General features: G+C 63.3%; 2 protein-coding genes across 4 annotated transcripts in view; both read right to left on the reverse strand.

Annotated features, from left to right (window-relative positions):
* The window catches only part of CARNS1 (carnosine synthase 1), a 4,973-nt gene extending 2,572 nt beyond the window's left edge, over nt 1-2,401 (reverse strand). The window contains exons 1-5 of the mRNA XM_023738157.1: nt 1,914-2,401; nt 1,526-1,700; nt 1,352-1,437; nt 362-593; nt 7-287 (exon numbers count right to left, since the gene is read on the reverse strand). Of these exons, the coding sequence (XP_023593925.1) occupies nt 7-287; nt 362-593; nt 1,352-1,437; nt 1,526-1,700; nt 1,914-2,396 (1,257 nt within the window). The 5' untranslated portion in view covers nt 2,397-2,401. The remainder of the gene's footprint in view (nt 1-6; nt 288-361; nt 594-1,351; nt 1,438-1,525; nt 1,701-1,913) is intronic.
* Nucleotides 2,402-9,676: 7,275 nt separating this feature from the next.
* Nucleotides 9,677-15,861, reverse strand: TBC1D10C (TBC1 domain family member 10C). 3 transcript variants are annotated; one of them, XM_023738160.1, is made up of 10 exons: nt 15,843-15,861; nt 15,408-15,586; nt 14,565-14,664; nt 14,050-14,157; nt 13,860-13,966; nt 13,591-13,705; nt 12,922-12,987; nt 12,580-12,769; nt 10,643-10,797; nt 9,677-10,353 (listed from the first exon to the last, which is right to left on the reverse strand). In XM_023738160.1, exons 2-10 carry the CDS (start codon nt 15,557-15,559, stop codon nt 9,988-9,990), a joined length of 1,359 nt encoding a protein of 452 aa, XP_023593928.1. In that variant the 5' UTR covers nt 15,560-15,586; nt 15,843-15,861; the 3' UTR covers nt 9,677-9,987. The 3 variants fall into 3 exon arrangements, with proteins under 3 accessions (XP_023593928.1, XP_004383718.1, XP_023593927.1); XM_004383661.2 differs by having other exon boundaries at nt 9,677-10,341; nt 15,719-15,853; XM_023738159.1 differs by having other exon boundaries at nt 15,719-15,853.
* Between the last annotated feature and the right edge of the window lie 842 nt (nt 15,862-16,703).

A 16,703-nucleotide genomic window follows, 5' to 3' on the forward strand; every position in this document is an offset into this window, starting at 1 on the left:
GCCCACCTTGAGCCCGTAGTCGCGCGCCGCGTCCCACACGAACTTCTTGCTGACTCCGCCTGCGCCGACCAGCAGCAGCTGCTTGCCCTTCATGAGGCTGCGTGCCGAGCGCCTGAGCATGGTTTCCACCAGCGGCGCCGCCGCCGCCGCCTCAGCCGCCGGCCCCATGCGTGGTGCGGCCCACAGCCCCTCGAGTGCGCCGCACGCCTCCAGGCAGAGGCCGCTGTTCAGCTCCAGGGCCACGGGAGTCAGCGTGCGGCCGGTCACTGTCAGCGCGAAGTCCACGCCTGGCGAGCAGAGACGGGCTCAGCACGGCCGCCGCGGCTAGGCCCCGGCCCGGGCCGCCCGCGCCCGCACTCACCCAGCACATCGGTGTGGACCTGGCGCCCGCCGCGTTGCTCGGTGCTCAGGCCGGCCTCCAGGGCCAGCACAGCGGCCAGCGCGGCCTCGGCCGCCACCTTGACGCGCTGCCGCACGGCCTCCACCTGTGCCACCTCGCCCAGGCCGCACTGGGCCAGCGCCACCTCCAGCGTCCGCGGCAGGGAGCTATGGTGCCGCAGCGGCTGGTCTCCGCGGCCCACGGCGCACACCACCTGGGCAGGGCACGGCTCAGGGGCACTGACCCAAGAGGGGCCCTCCGAGGATTCCCCCCCCCACCCCACACACATACCTCCCCTAAGGCCAAGACCCAGGCCAGACCCCTCGGCAGGCAGTCCAAAATCTCCGTCCCCTAATGTGACTTAAGCTGCACAAACCACCCACCCTTGTCGCTCCCCAGACCTCTTCAGGGTTCTACCCAGGCTTCCAGGCCGAGCTGGGGTTCTTGCTCCTAACTCCTGCAGCCCTGGGGGTCTGTACCACCCTGCTGTGCCCCAGCCCTAGCATCTACCCTGGAAGCCTCTCCCTGACTCTCCCTGGGAGCTCCCTCAGGGCAGGGACAAATCCTCCTAGGTTCGGTGTGGAGCTGGGTGCCCAGCAGGGTCCCCAAAGCCTTCCTGGAGCCCCTGGCTTGGAGACCCTCCCACAGGGCCCCAGGCACTGGAGTTGGTTGGGGACCCTGGGTCTGCCTTCCGTGAGGGCGAGGGCTCCCTGGGAAGAAGATTCCCCTGGGCCCTGGGCCTCAGCTTAGGGCTAAGTGCAGGCGCAGGGGCTCCCGATGCAGGAGGGGTGCAGGGAGGGTTGGAGAGGGAGAAAGTGTCATGCCCAGGAGGCCCCCCAACAGGCAACCAGAAGCCCGCAAGATTTTGCCTTCCCCTCTCTGCCCAGAGTCTGCCCAGGGCCCTGGGCGGGTGAGTGGGGCTGGGCTTGGGTGTGGCAGGTAGGGCCCCCAGCTGGCCCAGGCTTTGCTCACCTTGCTCAGCAGGGGTCTGTCACCCTGTGTGCAACACACCACCGCACAGATGCGAACAGCCAGCTCGGGGCCCGGCAGGGGGTTGCCTGGGGGAAGACAGGAGGCCTAAGCCCAGCCCAGAGCAACCAGGAGGCCGGGCCCAGCCCTCACCCCAGAGGCCCAGGAGGCCCTCACCTAGGTTGGGCGGCCGGGCAGGTGGGCACACAGCCTCCACCAGGACACTCTCCTCCTCCTCCAGCTTCTCCAGCAACACCAGCACCGTGTCCACCACCGCACCCAGCTCTGCCCTTGGGTGCAGACGCAATGCCTGCCGCCCCCGCCAGCGCCAGCCACTGAGCTTCACGGCCACCTGCAGCAGGGAGGGCAGAGAGGCCTCCTCACCATCACCCGTGTGCGTGCAGGTGGGATGCTCATACCCCAGGAGCCAGGAGTAAACGGAGCTAAGAAGGCGGGGGTTGCCACAGCAAGATGGGGCCACCTTCCCAGCAGGACTTGGGAACCATCCCCAGGGCCCATCCTCCGGGCATCTGCCCAGGCCTCAGGGTGAGCAGAGGCCTGTTACCTGCAGGGCGTCCCCCAGGGCCTCCGAGTGCAGAAAGGCCCCCACTTCCTCCTTCACCAGGGCCTCCTGGCCCTCTTTGCCGCTCAGCTCCACCAGCCGCAGTCCTGGGCTGGCCTCCCCACCCCACAGCAACCCCAGCGGCTTGTAGGTAAAGGCCAGGGTAGCTGGCACGGCCACACCCCCCTGCCGGACCAGCAACTGCCTGGTCAGCAGCCGGTCCTCCAGCAGCCGGGCCATCTCGGCCGAAGTGCCCGTGGGGCAGGCCAGGTCACGGGCCAGTTCTGCTGCCTCTCGACTCCAGCCAGGCCCTGGCCCCAGGTCTGCCAGAAAGTAGGTGGCCCGGCGTGGGGGCACAAAGTGGTCCAGGAATGTCAGGCCCCCCGGGTGGAAGCTCACGGCCTTGGAGACCAGCAGGGCCGCCTCACCCGGCTGCCCGGGCGCTGGCACCTTCGTCAGCCAAGCAGGGGACACGCAAAGGAGCATGTTTCCTGTGGGCAGAGGGGGCAGGCGGCTGGCCAGGAGAGGTCTAATGCCCCCAGGCCCTCCACCTCCAGCCCGGGCCCGAGGAGTGGGGGGCAGCTGCTCTCAGAACCCACCCCCACCCAGAGCAGGGCAGCTGTCCGCTGGAATGCAGGCTGTTGCCAGGGTCGGAGGGTATTTTGGGATGCGGCCGGGCCACGGCAGGGCTGTCCTTTCTGTAGGAGGGGGTGGGGGAACTCGGGCACACACTCACCCGGGCTCTGGACGCCACCCTCCAGCAGCACGGACAGGAAGGTGCTGGGTGATCCCAGAATGCACAGGGTCACCTCTGCCCCAGGGCAGCCTCGGGGGAAGAGAATAGGACCCAGCTCACCAGGGGCTCTCCTGGCTGCCTTTCTGCCCACCTCCCGCTCTGCATCCCTCTGCCCTCACCCTTGGGCCTCTGGTTGTTCCCGGGATTGGATGAGAGGCGTCTGGGGGACAGAAAGGAAGCTGGATAGGGAACGGGAAGCCCTCCCTGCCCGGAAGGCTGGCTCCCTTCTCTCTGCTGCTCGTCTGGGTGGCACTGGAGACTGGGTGTCAGGAGACCTGGATTCTAGCCTGGGCTCTGCCGGTGACTTTCTGTGTGACCTTGGAGGAGCCACTGTCCCTCTCTGGGCCTCAATTTCCCAGTCTGTTCAATGGGAGTAACCAGGATTCTCGTGTGTTCTAGCTGTTAACCCTCTGTCCAAGCAAACTCTTTTGTGGCCACCTGCTATAGCAAGCAGATAAAGCAGGGGAGGAGCCTGGGTTCCTAACTCTTCCTCAGCTGCCTCCACAGCTGCTCCCAAGACCCTTATCTAGACACTTCGGCTCCCCCAGAACCTGGTTGGCAAATCCCAGGGCTGGATCTTCTGGGGTGGGCAGGGGACCACAATCCCTGCCTTTATTGGTTCCAGGTGCTCTTGGAAACATGGCTTGTCTGCCTGCTCAGGGTGAATGGCCATGCTGCCCTGGTTTCAGGCAGACCCAGAGCCGGGGAGAGGCCACTCTTGGCACGTACCCCTCTGCCCCCCTGGAATGGGAAGCAAGCTGGACCGAGGGCACCTCCCTCCTCCCCCAAGTGCCCCCCTTCATGGAGCCCTTGGGCACCTGTGCGGGGCACCTGGCTGCGGTCCTGGGTCTCCGGGAAGCCAGCGTGCTGCAGGCAGGTCTGTAGGAGCCTGTAGTGGTAGGCCGTCCAGGCCTGGGCCTCGGACCCCTCAGGTGAGCCCTTGCAGTCCAGGCCCACGTCCTGGCGCCAGGGGCCAGGGAGGCAGCCTGCGGGCGGCAGACCAGAGCCCCCTCCCCATGGGCCCTCCTCGTCCTCCAGGTCCTTGGAGCCCAGGGGCCTGTCCCAGTCGGGACACAGCGGATCCAGGGAGAGCTGAGGGGGCAGAGGGGGTGGGTCTTGGGCCGGCAGGGCAAGGGGGCACATCAAGTCACCCAGGAGCCCAGATCCTCCTCCTGCCCTCCAACCTTGAGTTATGTTCGGGACAGATCCTGTCCAGAGGACCAGGAGAGACTGGAGTGGGTTGGGGGAGTGGAAGCTGGTCACCGGGCCATACGTGTGGGAGTGCTTTGTAAACTGTTGTGTGCAGTGCCCCGGGTCAGGGGAGGGCAGCCGTGTGGGTCCTTCCTCCCACACAGGCTCTGCCCTGGCTCGGCTCACAGGCGGAGCTTTTTGTCTGTTTTGTTCATTGAGGCAGCCTCAACACCTCAAACCGTGCCTGGTGCCCAGGAGCTTTTGCAGAAATGTTCGTTGAACCAAAACTAAATAAACAATGCACCAATTAATGACCCCGGGCTGCTCGCTGCTCTCTGGGCCTCAGTGGCCCATCTGCCATCATGGAGTTCTATGGGACCAAGTATCCCCGGAAGCCCCGCTGTGCACCCAACCTGGCGCAAGGCATGGGGAGGAGAAAGGCGGTGCCCCTGTTTTCCGGTGTTTCGAGTCAAGGAAACGTTTTCTGCCGGTGAGGTCATCCCCCCCTGCCCCTCTCTGAGATGGGGGCTGGCCGTTCCCTGGCTGACAACCACACAGGACTGCTGGAGGCTCAGTGTGAACCCAGGTGGGGACACTTATTCCTTGCTGTCCCCCGGCCTGGAGCGGGAGGCCTGGCAGCTGGGCACGTTGCCACCTCGGGCACGTTGCGAGGACTCTCTGGGCCTTGTAGGTGCCTGGCGCCTGCCCTGTGCAATCCCGGGGTGCTGCTGCGGCTTGAACCAAGATCACCTTCGTTGCTGTGGCCAGGAGGGCAGAGGTCTGGACCTCAGGGCTGGGCGTGAATCCCAGCTTGCCAGGGCTAACCTCTGAGCTTCCGCTCTGCTCAGAAAGTGGGCTTCCTGCTATGCCCCCAAACCTAGAACGCTGCTGGGTGCGTAGTAGGTGCTCAGGCAGGACCTGTTGCTGGATGAGTAGATGTGGAAGGGGACTAACGGTGCCCACTTCCCAGAGCTGGTGGGGAGACATGGAGGCTGCTTCTCCTAGGAGAGGCAGGGTGGGGAGTCTGGCCGTGGGTCTGAGCCGTGTGCACAGGGCAGCCCCAGGGTTAGCCTCTGGGAGTCGGCCACTGCCAGCTGGACCCTCCCTCTGTCCATGGTCTTGGGCCTTGGGGGCAGGGACCAGAAGAGACTCACCATCTCACAGGTGGAGAGGCTGAAAGACTGATGGCAGAGACAGAGGGACAGAGAGACAAAGCAGGGGGTCAGGGCACCTGGGTCCCTACCCCACCCCCCAGCCCCAAAGACTTCGGGGGGTGGACAGGTGGCCGCCACTGTGCCTCTGTCCTGTCCCAGCAAGGAGGCTTCCAAGGCTGCCCCACCCCCACCCCAAGGAGGCAGAGGGATTTCTGTGCCAGGATCCCAAGGACCTGCACCCCAAGGGTCCTGCACCCCTGAGCTCACAGATCTGGGGCTGCGCGGGGCAGTGTGGGGGCAGGGGGGGTTCTGGCCCAGCTCAGCCCCTCCAGCGGGAGGCGCCTGGTCTCCTTTTGTCGGGGACAGGGCTGAGGACCCTGCTGGGGGCGGGTGCCCAGGGTCTCTGTCCCCGCGGCCCCTGCCCCAGCAGCCCCCCTTCCTGGCTCGCCCATGCAGGGGGCGGGAGCTGGGGTACCTGCGGGCGCAGCGGCTCGGTGGGCGGCAGGGCTCGGCAGGCGGGCAGGCAGCGGGTGGCTGGGTGACAGCGGCAGCGGCACAGGGCCGGGCTGGGGGCGGCGCCGCCTTTTATAGCCGTGGCTGGGGCATGCCCAGTGGGGCGCGGCGGCTCGGGGCCGGCGGGGGTCAAGTTTAGCCCAGCCAGCCTGGACAGACGTACCACACCCGCGACAAGCCCAGCTCCCTCCCGCCAAAACTTTCTCAGTCAGTCCTGAGACCTGGGGCACTGGGGGCTGGGGAGGTCTCAGACAGGCCAGGGGCAGAGAGCGGCCAGGAGGGACAAACTTGGAGGGACAGACGGGGGATCTTCAGCAACAGTAAGTGGAGACGCAGGGCCAGGTTCAAATGAGCAAGGACCGTCCGAGAGGGTCACAGACACAGGTCTGGGGGAAGCAAAAGACAGGGCTTAGGGCCAAGGACAGACACAGTTTATGGCAGAGAGAGGTGGGAGGGATGGAAGCAGGAGGGCGGAGGGAGGAGGCAGGGAGAGGCAGAGGCTGGTGCAGGCAGAGACTGGTACTAGAACCCGCCCTCGGCGGTGAGGTGGCCCAGGAGCGGCTGAGCAGGGCACACAGTGGAGCCTGCCCTTGGACCCAGTCCTGGGCCCCCAGCACTCCTTGCCCACAGCTGTCTGTCTGAGCAACAAGCACCTGGCCCCACTGCAGCCGCTCCAGGACAGGCGCTCCTCTCCTGGTCCCCTCGGTCTAGGGGGGTCCCCTTGCCAGAGTGAGGGTGTCTCAGGTCAGTCCCACATGACAGCAGTCCCAGGCCCCAGGGGCACCCTCTGCCCTGCAGGGGGCCAGGCAGGGGACTGGCCAGGCTCATAGGGATCCCAGTGGGTCTGAGCACAGAAAGGGGGTGTCTGCAAGATCGCCTGCCCAGGAACACACAGGTCAGCTGCACACCACAGTCACACCCACAGTCACCGCAAGACACAATACTTCCACCCAGTTACACCCACCCAGTTACACCCATGCAAACACACAGAAATATGCCCCAGAGACCTGGCTCACAGCCACAAATTCACCCAAAGAAACACACCCAGAGAAACCCACCCTCTCCTGGAGTGTGTCACCCCAGCCGGGTGCTGATCCTAGCTCTGGCTGGGGGCAGGGGCGCCTCCCTTCTGGATCTGAACCCCACTTTTCCGTCTCACAGGGTCTGGCACCCCGCACCCCCCCCCCAACTCCCACTCTTTCTCTGACCGTCTCGGCGTTGGAGCCCCTTGGCCTGCCCTCTGTGAGCCTCCTAGGCTGGGGTAGAGGGCTGAGGGGCTGTAGACGAAGTCAGCCAGCCCTGGGGCACCTGGGGCACTCGTGGGGTGGGAGGAGAGGGGCCAGCTTTGGGCGCTGTCTGCAGCTATATACAGAGCATCTTCTGAAGACCCACCCCTGCCACCACTGGGGGCTCCATGAGGGAAGAGACTTATCCAGGGTCCCCCAGCCCAGCCCCAGATCCATACACAGCCTTCCTTGCAGGTGGCCCGGCTCCCTAGGTGCAGCCCCCCAGAGATCCACTCCTGGCCCCTCAGAAGATTCATGGCCTGCTGCATGGCTGGCCTGAGCTCCAGCTGATCCCATGGGGGTGGGGGGCAGGGGTGGTGCTCAGATGTCACCCAAAGAGCATGAGCTTTGACACCTAACCAGCTATGCAGCCTCTGGGGCCCTCAGTTTTCTCATCCGCAGAATGGGGATTACAATGCATACTTTAGCCCAGGCTCGGGTGGGCAGGGCGCCTGGCAGGCAGCACTCGGTAGTAGTATCAGCGGCTGCTGCATGAGCTCTTTCCAGGCCCTGTACGGAGGACTCTACGTCAGTGTGGCATTTGACCCCCTGAGGTAGGACCCTCTCGGACCCTCTGCCTTTTACCTGTTACCGCTGAGTTGATTCCGACTCACAGCGATCCGGTAGGACAGAGCAGAACTGCCCTATAGGGTTTCCAAGGAGTGGCTGGGGGATTCAAACTGCCGACCTTTTGGTTAGCAGCCGAGCTCTTAGCCACTGGGCCACCAGGGCTCCCTCTGCCTTTTACAGGTGAGGAATCAAGGCTCAGAGAGGTGGCGTGACTTATCCAAGGTCACATAGCTGGGGAGAGCCAGAACTGGGGTCTTCCCTCTGCCAGAGCCTGCGTGAGGTGCTGGGTCTGACCGCCTCCAGGCTCCTGCCCGGCACAGTGTCCCGTGCAGACCAGGAGCCTCGAGTGTCTGCTGGCTGGTCCCTAGGTGCCCCCACCTGCCCCCACTCTCTCCCCGTGCACACACGCTGTGCAGAGGGCAGTGGGGTTTGTGCCCACTCCCTGGTCACCCTGGCTGGGCACTGCCACGCTGGTGGTTGCCCTGTGGACCCCTCAGCTCAGGCTCCCCATGGAGATGGCTGAGAATGGGACCTGCAGAGGGCTGCCCAGAAAATGCTTCCAGGGGCAGCGTCTCAGCCTAACTGGGCCTAAAGGCAGGGTCCCTGCTGGAGACCACCTGCCACCAGGGCCTCCCTTCCAGCCACATGGTGGAGTCCCAGGACCGGGGCTGCGGCTGCATTCTCCATCCCCTACTCTCTAGCAAGGTGGGAGAGGCACAGGGGCTGAGCGCTGGAGGGCAAGGTGCTTATGGCAGACCCCAGGGGCAAGTCCCCACCTGAGCTGCGACAGTGCCTGGAACCCACCATTAATCGCCCTCTAGAGCTGAGGCGTTGTCTCTGGAAGGCACAGAAGGTCTGCACCGTGGCCGGCTGTGCCCCTCAGTGTGCTCCTGGGCTGGGCACTCAACCTCTCTGAGCCGCCATTCTGCCTTCCTCTCCCGCGGCTCTCAGGACCACCAGCAGAGAAGGGGTGTGGTTTGAGAAAGGGTTTAGTGGACTGCAGGGAAGAGGTGGGTGCCCCAGTGAGATGTGGAGAAGCAAGGGAGGGCTTTGGAGCCCTCAGGGGCCCCAGCTGCTGCCCACACTCAGAGGGGCTGGGGCAGGGCTGCAAAGTGGGGGGCAGGAAGGAGAAAGCCCCAGAAGGGAAGGCCAAGGTGTAGGCGGGACTACTGATGGTGAGTGTCAGCAGAAAACTTTGGATCTGCTAAGGGACATGAGGCCTTGGCCAAGTCCTTCCCCTCCTGAGCCTCCGTTTCCTCCAGGGCAGGCTCTGCAGATATGGGTGGGGAAACACCCAGGATTCCCTCCTCCAGGCCGTAGGCTCCTTGGGAGTGAGACAAGTCTTCTCCGGGACCAGGGCTTGGCCTGGGACTTAGTAGGCACCACTGAACGCATGTAGAGTGAGTGTGTTCTGGAAGCCTGTGGCCCTGACACTAGAACATTCCAGATCCGGGCACACTACCTTCCAGGTTCTGACAGGTGGCCACACCACTGTTCCAGCCCCGTCATTGGAACATCTGGGAGGAACACTCCACCTAATGGTCTGCCACTGAAGTGTGGGACTGGACGCTTCCTCGTGGTACTCCGGAGTCCTGCCATGTGCCCCCCCCACCTGCTGGAGAAGATGGCCTTGGGAGGCAGGGACACTGGGCACTCGGGAATGGGCCCTGCAGGGACACGAGCCTGCAGCAGAACCAGCGTCGTCCTGGCGATGGCTCACGTCCCAGGCACCCCGGGCCCCCGCGGGGGCAATTAGAAGGTGTGGGAGGGGGTTTCCATGGCGGCAGCCCCAGGGGGGTTGCAGCTAAGGCTGAGGGAGGGGGCAAGAGCCGGCAGGGCCTTTCTCCTTTGTCCTGGGCACACTGGGCCTTTGTTCCTGCCTGGCTCCCTTGGAGAGGCGGGAGCAGGCCCATGGGTGGAGGGTGTGGACTTGGGTTAGAGTCCCCCACCCCTAGGGGTCCTGACAGGCCTGGAGAAGGAGAAGGAGAGGCAGAGGAGGGGATGGGGCCCCACTCCTGGGCCCAGCATCCACCAGGGGCGCCCTCCCACAACAGGTTTGACAGCCCTACCTGCCCCCAGAGGCTGGGCAAGGTGGCCTACGGCAGGCTCTGGTAAACACCTTCCTGACAGCCACTGGGAAGTCTCCTGGTGTCCCTGGGTGGGAACCAGGTCTGGGCTAGGACAAGGTGGGGTTACAAGGGGAGGGAGGGGATAGGGCAGCATGGGGGGCATTTGATTCAACCCCAGGTTTCTGCTCAGTCAGACTTTATTCCAGGCCTCCTGGGAGCCCAACCAGCTGCCCTCACCCCACCTTCCACACATGCAGGAACCCAGGCATCACCACAGCTCCCTGGGCAAATGGTGCTGGTCCCAGCCGGCCCCACTTGGTCACCTTCCTTCACCGTTGTGCCCGGCATGGGGTCAGGAATCAATCTGTCCGTGAAATGGGGGGCTTCCACCCTCTGGGAAGGGAGCTGAGGGAAAGCCGACCACCACGTAAAGTGCAGTGCCCACCTTTGGGACCAGCCGTTCAGGCCCTCCAGCTAGGCACAGAGTTCATGGAGCCCTCAGAATCGGGTGTCCAGGAAGGAGGTGGAGCCCCGATGAGCCCTGGAGGGACCCTCGAGGGGTGGGCCCCAGGCCCGAGTCAGGAGTCCGTGAAACGTCTTGCCTCGGGTCTGGGGCTTGCGCCGAGGCGTCCTGGGCTCCTCTGGGGGCTGCACCACGATGCGGGGCACCTCAGGGCCGGGCCTGGCGCCTCCCTGTGCCCCTGCCAGCTGCTGGGCCTCGAAGATGGCTGGGGCCCCCGCGAGGCGGGCCTGTGGCCGAGGAGGGGGCCCAGGAGCCGACTTGGGCAGCTGGCCCAGCTGGGCCCGGATCTCACGCTGCAGGTCATGTTCGGACAGGGCCACGCTGTGCACCTGTGGGAGAGGCTGGTGCCAAGTTTGCCCAGGCTGTGGGGCGGGGGCAGGAAACCAGAAGGCCCCCTCAGGCAGTCAGGACACAGCCCCAGGAAATGGCTGAGGGCTGAGGGGCTGACAGACACCCTCGCAGGAGGAGCCCCAGAAAGCCACTTGAGGCTTCGAGCTCTCACGTTCTCAGCATCTGAGAGGACAGGAACTGAGCCTCACTCCTCGCTTTGGTTTCCTGCTCTGTGGCTCAGTTTCCCCAATTGCGTAATAAGGGCTGGGCCGTTGTACAGGGTGGGCAGGGAGTACCCACCTGGGACATGAAGACCTCCTCCTGTAGCTGGGTCGGGGGGATGGTTCGAAGGGCACCAAGCGTCTCCAGGATCCCCGGGCAGGCCAGGCGCTGCTCGGCGGTACCCAGCGCCAAGCGCACCAGTGTCAGCCCCACACGGAACAGCACCTTTGCACCTGCAGGCCAGGGGCTCCATCAGCGGGAGGCCAGCCTGGCCCCTCCTCCTGCACCTGAGCCTACCCTCAGACAGACTCCTCCTACCTGCCTGCAGCTCGGCCCCTCAACTCAGGCCAGGAGAAAGGATTGAGTTGGATTGCAACTTGGGGGGCACAGGCCCCTGCACTGGCCCAGCAGTCTCAGAAGCCCCAGACACTTATAGGCAGAGTCACCTACCAAGAGCAAGGAGCTACCGAGAACCTTCAAGCCTTCTCTGGGCCTCAGTTTCCTCTTCTCTACAAGGAAAGGTCAGCTGGGTGCCCTTTAGGCCCTTCCAGCTTGGGTCTACGATCCTCTGATTCTAGCCAGGGTCTAGGTAGAGCTCCTTATCCCTAAGTCAAGAGCATGGTGGGTCTGTGCATGTGGACACACATACACACGCCTGCACATGTGCACACATGCACACAGATGTTCGTGCACAGACGTGCATGCGCACACACGCACCCATGCACACAATGTATGCACGTGAGTGCACTGCACGCAAGTGCACATATGGGCGTGTGTGACCTTGGGCCGGTCCCCTACTCGGAGCCTCAGAACCCTCGCCGGCAGCCTCAGATCTGCTGGGAAGAGCAACCCAGGAAACAGAGAGGCCTAATAACAATGGTGACTTGTGACAGGACAGTCGTGACTACTAATGCCATCATTATTAAAGGGAGCCTGTGGCAGGGTTTGGCTCCAGCCCGTCCTTGTCACTGCGGTGAGGAGATGTCAGGGATCAATCAGTTCAGCCACACTGATCAGGCCCCACTTGTCCCGCCCTCAGCGTCTAAGGCTGGAGGTGACATGTAGATGGCACTTGGACACCCCACAGCTCTAAGCCAGCTCACGGGTCTCTCCCTGGGGAAAGGCCTGGGTTCAGTAAATGTACTGACTGATTTCTACCATTTTGAGGCACATCCACTGGACATTCCATATAGATTAGAGTGAGGTTTGTACACAGGAGGCTACTGAGGGGGTGTCAGAGAGTCCAGCTCAGCTGCCCGACTCCCCCCATTCTGTCCCAGCCCCCAGCGTCCACCTCTGGCTTCTCATGTCTCCACACCCCTCCACCTCTGTCATCTGCTGCCGAGGCCCTGTACACACCCTCCTCCCAGGCCTCCCCAGATCAGCCAGAAACACCTCTGATGCAGCATGGCCTCCTGCCGCTCCCATGACACTCTGTCCCATCCCCTTGTTATATTCTCTTCCTGGCACTGAGAACGATCTATAAATATCTTGGTAATGTGGTTCTTGGCGCCTCCCACTCCCAATAGAATGTAGGCCTCGCTCCCGAAGGTGGTCCCAGCTCCCAGAGCAGGGCTTGGCCCCCGTGAGCACTCAGCAGTGCTGTCGGCTCCAAGGCGAGGGCCTCGTAGGTCTGCTGAGCCCGCCACCTGCCCCCATCCCAGAGACAGTCATGCCTCACGCCGTGGCACTCGCTGGCTCCTACCCCATCAGCCGCCTGCAGAAGCTTCCCTGGCCCAGCCTCCCATGGTGGGGGGCAGGGGGGTCTGAGTCATTACACTGCCATTGTCTTCCCCACGGGACCGGGCACGGGGGGCAGCAAAGGTGGAACAAATGAGTCCGACAGATGGGCTGTGACATCTGCATTGCCATCACCTTCATCCCAGCCGGCACCTGGGTTCCAGGCCCCAGGAGGGGCAGGGTCAGCAGCTGCAGAGCTGCTGGACCCCGAGCTGGGGCGCCCGATCTCTGAGTGCCCCACCAAGGCCCCCGCCTGGCGCGCTCGCCCCACTCACCCTCGCTAAGGAAGGCGTCCCAGATGCGCAGCACCGTGGGGAAGGGCAGGGAGCGGGCGAAGAGGCACAGGAACCACTCGGGCAGGTAGAGCAGGGGCCCGACGCCCACCTGCTGCAGGTGTTTGTGCACCCTCGGGAGGAGCCTCCGCAGCAGGGCCGCGAACACCTGGGCATCCAGCTGCACTGCCTCCTGCCCCGTTGTCAGCTGGCCGTCAGCCCTCCACCCCAGCCAGCCAGGCCTCCTTTGCCCCCAGGCCCCCCACCCGCCTGTCCCATCCCCTCCCATCCACAGGTTTCCCTTCCCAGCCTCCCACCCTCCGGGCCCCCCATCCCGTCTCTCACCATGTGAGGCCCGTAGTAGCCGGGAAGGTAGGCCTCACAGATCTGCACCAGGCACCAGAAGGCCTCCTGAGGGGGAGGGCCGGGCGGTGAGTGCCCGCCTTGGGAGGAATGCAGGGCAGGAAGAAGCGGCACGGGGCCTAGAAACCTAGGACTCAGGGACTCAGAGCTGCCCGTACCCTGCTCAGTGCCTGGGGGGCTCTTCCCCAAAGCCCTCCCCTGTGCCCCAGTTGGGGGTCTGATGATAGCTTTAGGGGGTTGGAAGTCATAGGGCTCAGAATGTTGAATTTGAATGTGTCAGGGTTGGAAGGGTCTCAAAGTTCAAGTCCTGAGTTCCTGGGGTCAGGGATCATGGTCACAGGGTTTAGAAGCAGGAGTCATGAGATCAAGGTGATAAGGCCCAGACCTCTGAATCATTGGGGTAGGGGTCAAGGGTCAAGGATCCCAGGTTCCTAGAGTCAAGGTCATGGGGGCTGAAGGTCCCTGAGGTTGGTGGTCATGATGCCTGGGCCACGCAGACAGGGTCTGGGAGTCAAGGATCTCAGGTCCCTGAGACCAGAGTCCCTGGGGTTGGAGGTCAGGAGTCCATGGCTCAGGATCACTTGGGGCCTGGATCACTAGGGTTTGGGGTCAGGGTCTCAGGTTCCTGGAGCAGGGCCAAGGGCCACTCACCTCCGGAGGCAGGTGCATGAGCAGCACAGCAGCCACGGGGCCCTGGGCCTGGCAGTAGCCCTGTTCCGGCCGATACAGGGTGTAGGCCTTGAGTACCTGCAGGAGCCCCTGCTGCCTGTGCCAGGAGACCTCGTTAGGGCCAGTCCCCAGGCACCCTTCCCCCTCTGGCAGCCTCTGGCCAGGTCTCAGCCCCCCTGGGCCTTGCCAGCTCCCCTGAGATGTAGGCGTGGCGGGCTGGGGTCGGGTACCGGGGCATCACTGGCTCGTACCCGTGACCCTGGGGTGACACAAACATCTCGTGCAGGGGGAACTGGCGGTGCAGGTCCCTGCCGATGGTCTCCATCCACTGGGGGTCTCCAGGGGCTGAGGCCAGCTCCTGTGTGGGCAGGCAGGCAGGTGGGCGTGAGGGCTCAGAGGGGCTCTGGGAAGGGGAGGCGGGACCTCAGCCAAGTCCCTCACCTGATAGGTTCTGGGGCTGTTCTCCTGACACACGTGGGCCCCGCACAGCAGGGGCCAGCAGCGGGCCCGCAAGGCTGAGGGGATGCCTTTCCGGCACTGCATCTTCACCTGTGGGCAGGGGCCGATTCACGAGTAAGCAAGGTACGCACTGGCTTAATTGTGCTTACTTACTAATCTGTAGTGCCCAATTTCATATGGGTTTCACATGTGAAGTGGCAGAAAGGCCAGACCTCTGTACAGAGACCCAGTAGCCCCAGGCAAAATGGTGCACTACGGATTAGTAAGTAAGCACCAGGAAGCCCGTGCATACCTTGTTTATTGGGTAATCCGTCCCTTCCTGTGGGAGAGGCCTAGGGTTCCACGACGCCACGTGACTTATTGTTAAGAAGGGACCACTTTGGGTGGTAGGGAGCAAAGGCAGGAGATGCTGGGTCACAGGATGGGTAAGTTCTGTGGGGGTAGGGGTGACCAAGGCAGAGGGGTGCAGACACCGGGTGCAGACACTGTCCCCTCACCTTCTTGTACCGCCGGGACATGGTCTTCTCCCAGTGCAAGGTCATTTCCACCCACTTCATTTCCCGCTGGCGGATAAGGTCTGCAGAGGCGTGACCTGGGCTGGGGGCACATGGCACAGGATCCAGGTGCTGGGCAGCTATTCCCTGGAGCCCACACCTACCACCCTCCATGTTACCCAGGTAAGCCCAGCTCCGGGGCCTGGGATCTCTCGGGAGCCCTGGGGGGTGACCTGTGACCCAGGAGTTGCCAATGGTTGTCATGGGGACAGGAAAGGATGTGGCTCTGATGTGGGCGGAAACCCGAGAGACCGACGAGACCAAAGGGATGTGGGAGTGTCTGTTGGGGGAGGGGTTGGCTAGCCTTCCCCCCAAGACAGGGACAGATAAGTCACAAGGGAAGCAGGTTGGACAGAGCCCTGGACTGGATGCCAGGAGTCCTACGTCTGAGAGTCTCTGATCTGCTGTGTGACCTCAGGCAAGTGTCTGTCTGTCTCTGGACTTGTTTTCCTGTCTGTTTGTTTAGGGAGAGGGGGAGGGAGATATTGCAGGTTCTTTGGTTTGGATCTGGGATTCCTAGGCCAAAAGTTAAAAGCAGAAGGATGTTTAGCCCCAGTGGTGGGTGTCAGCCCTCAGGGATTTGAGGGTACAAGGGACATACAGGGATTCCCTCCCAGCCATTCCCGCTTCAGGGTTCTACCTGGAGCTTGAAAAGAGGTGATACTGGCTGAGTCCCGTTCCCTACCGCCAGGTCCTCCCAGGATGCTTTAAGTTGGACCTCACTCCAGAATTCAGCCCTCAGATCCCATCCTCAGCCCAGGCACCCACACCTCCCCCGTCACTTACCATGGCTCTGCTGAGCTGCTCCCGATGAAGCCATAGCGGTCAGCCTGGCGATATGGGCCGGGCCCACTCACCTCCGAGTCAGACCCCAAAGAGCTGGAGTCGTCCTGCAGCTCAGAAGGCTGCACCAGGTCCTCCCCCAGGGCCTGGGCCATGCTGCCCCCGACCCCAGATGCCACCAGCTGCAAGATGCAGGGAGAGCCCACGTAAGGGGCAGTTCCCAGCCAGCCTGGGGCCCAGGCTCCCAGCCAGCCAGGCCCCAGCCCCAGGGCCTGGATGTGGGGGCAGAGGCGATAGGTTTCAGGGTATCTCACCAAGGCCCCTGCGTCCCCTCTTTTTCGGGGGTGGGGTGACTAGGCCCTGAAGTGGCAGAAAGGCCAGACCTCTGTAAAAGTCCCAGCCCCAGGCCCAGCCGCTGCCCCCGCCAGCCCAGCTCACCTCCCAGCTGCACCTCGCCTCCTCCTCTCACACTTCCTCCTCAACAGCACGCTGAGGGGCCCCTCCCAAGTGGGGAGGTCACCCCTTCCTCTCTGAGGCTCTTCCTGCCTGCCCTAGTGCCCCTGAGCCACAGCCCCTCCCAACCTCCCACGGGCGGCAGATGCGGGTTCCTGTGCCTCACGTGTGGGGCTGGGCCTGCCGGAGGTAGAGAGGCCAGGCTGTCTCCAACTCTGAGATTCTTGGCATATAAGACATCCAAGTTAGGGTTCCAATAAGAATTACGGTTTATTTACTGTTACTCTTTACAAAGTTACGCTTTTAAGGCGTACATAATGCATGCACGTCGTTTAATTGTGCTACTCACAAGGTAATTATACGACTTCAGAAATATTCATTTAGCCGGCACCACCGTGGTGCAGTGTGGACGAGAACGGGCTCTAAGGTCAGGGACAGGTTGTCTTTGGGTCTGGTCGGCGGCCCGGTGGCTGCCGGGGAAACTCAGGAGAATGAGACCCTCCGTGAATGTGAGGCCACCATCTCAGGCCAGTCCTTTGCTATCTTAGAGCCTCAGTTTCCTTTTCTGCACTTCTGGGACTTAACCCGCAGCGTTTGGGGAGACGGACAGGGCTAGGTTCGTCGCGGTTTTTAACGCGCTCGTACCACCTTCCCTCCCGGGGCAGCGCTGGAAAGGGCTGTTTAGTCTTTGAAAGACAAAACCAATCTCCACAGGACCTCTGCTCCCAGACCTCGGAACAGGGCTGGGTTACTCTCGGGGGCGGGACCAGACGCGGCCCCGCCCACAAACCCCGCCCCGCGAGCTTCAAGTCAGGCTCCACCCCACCCCGCAAAACCCCGCCCACC

Source organism: Trichechus manatus, unplaced genomic scaffold (genome assembly GCF_000243295.1).
Source record: "Trichechus manatus latirostris isolate Lorelei unplaced genomic scaffold, TriManLat1.0 scaffold00113, whole genome shotgun sequence".
NCBI classification, from domain to species: domain Eukaryota; kingdom Metazoa; phylum Chordata; class Mammalia; order Sirenia; family Trichechidae; genus Trichechus; species Trichechus manatus.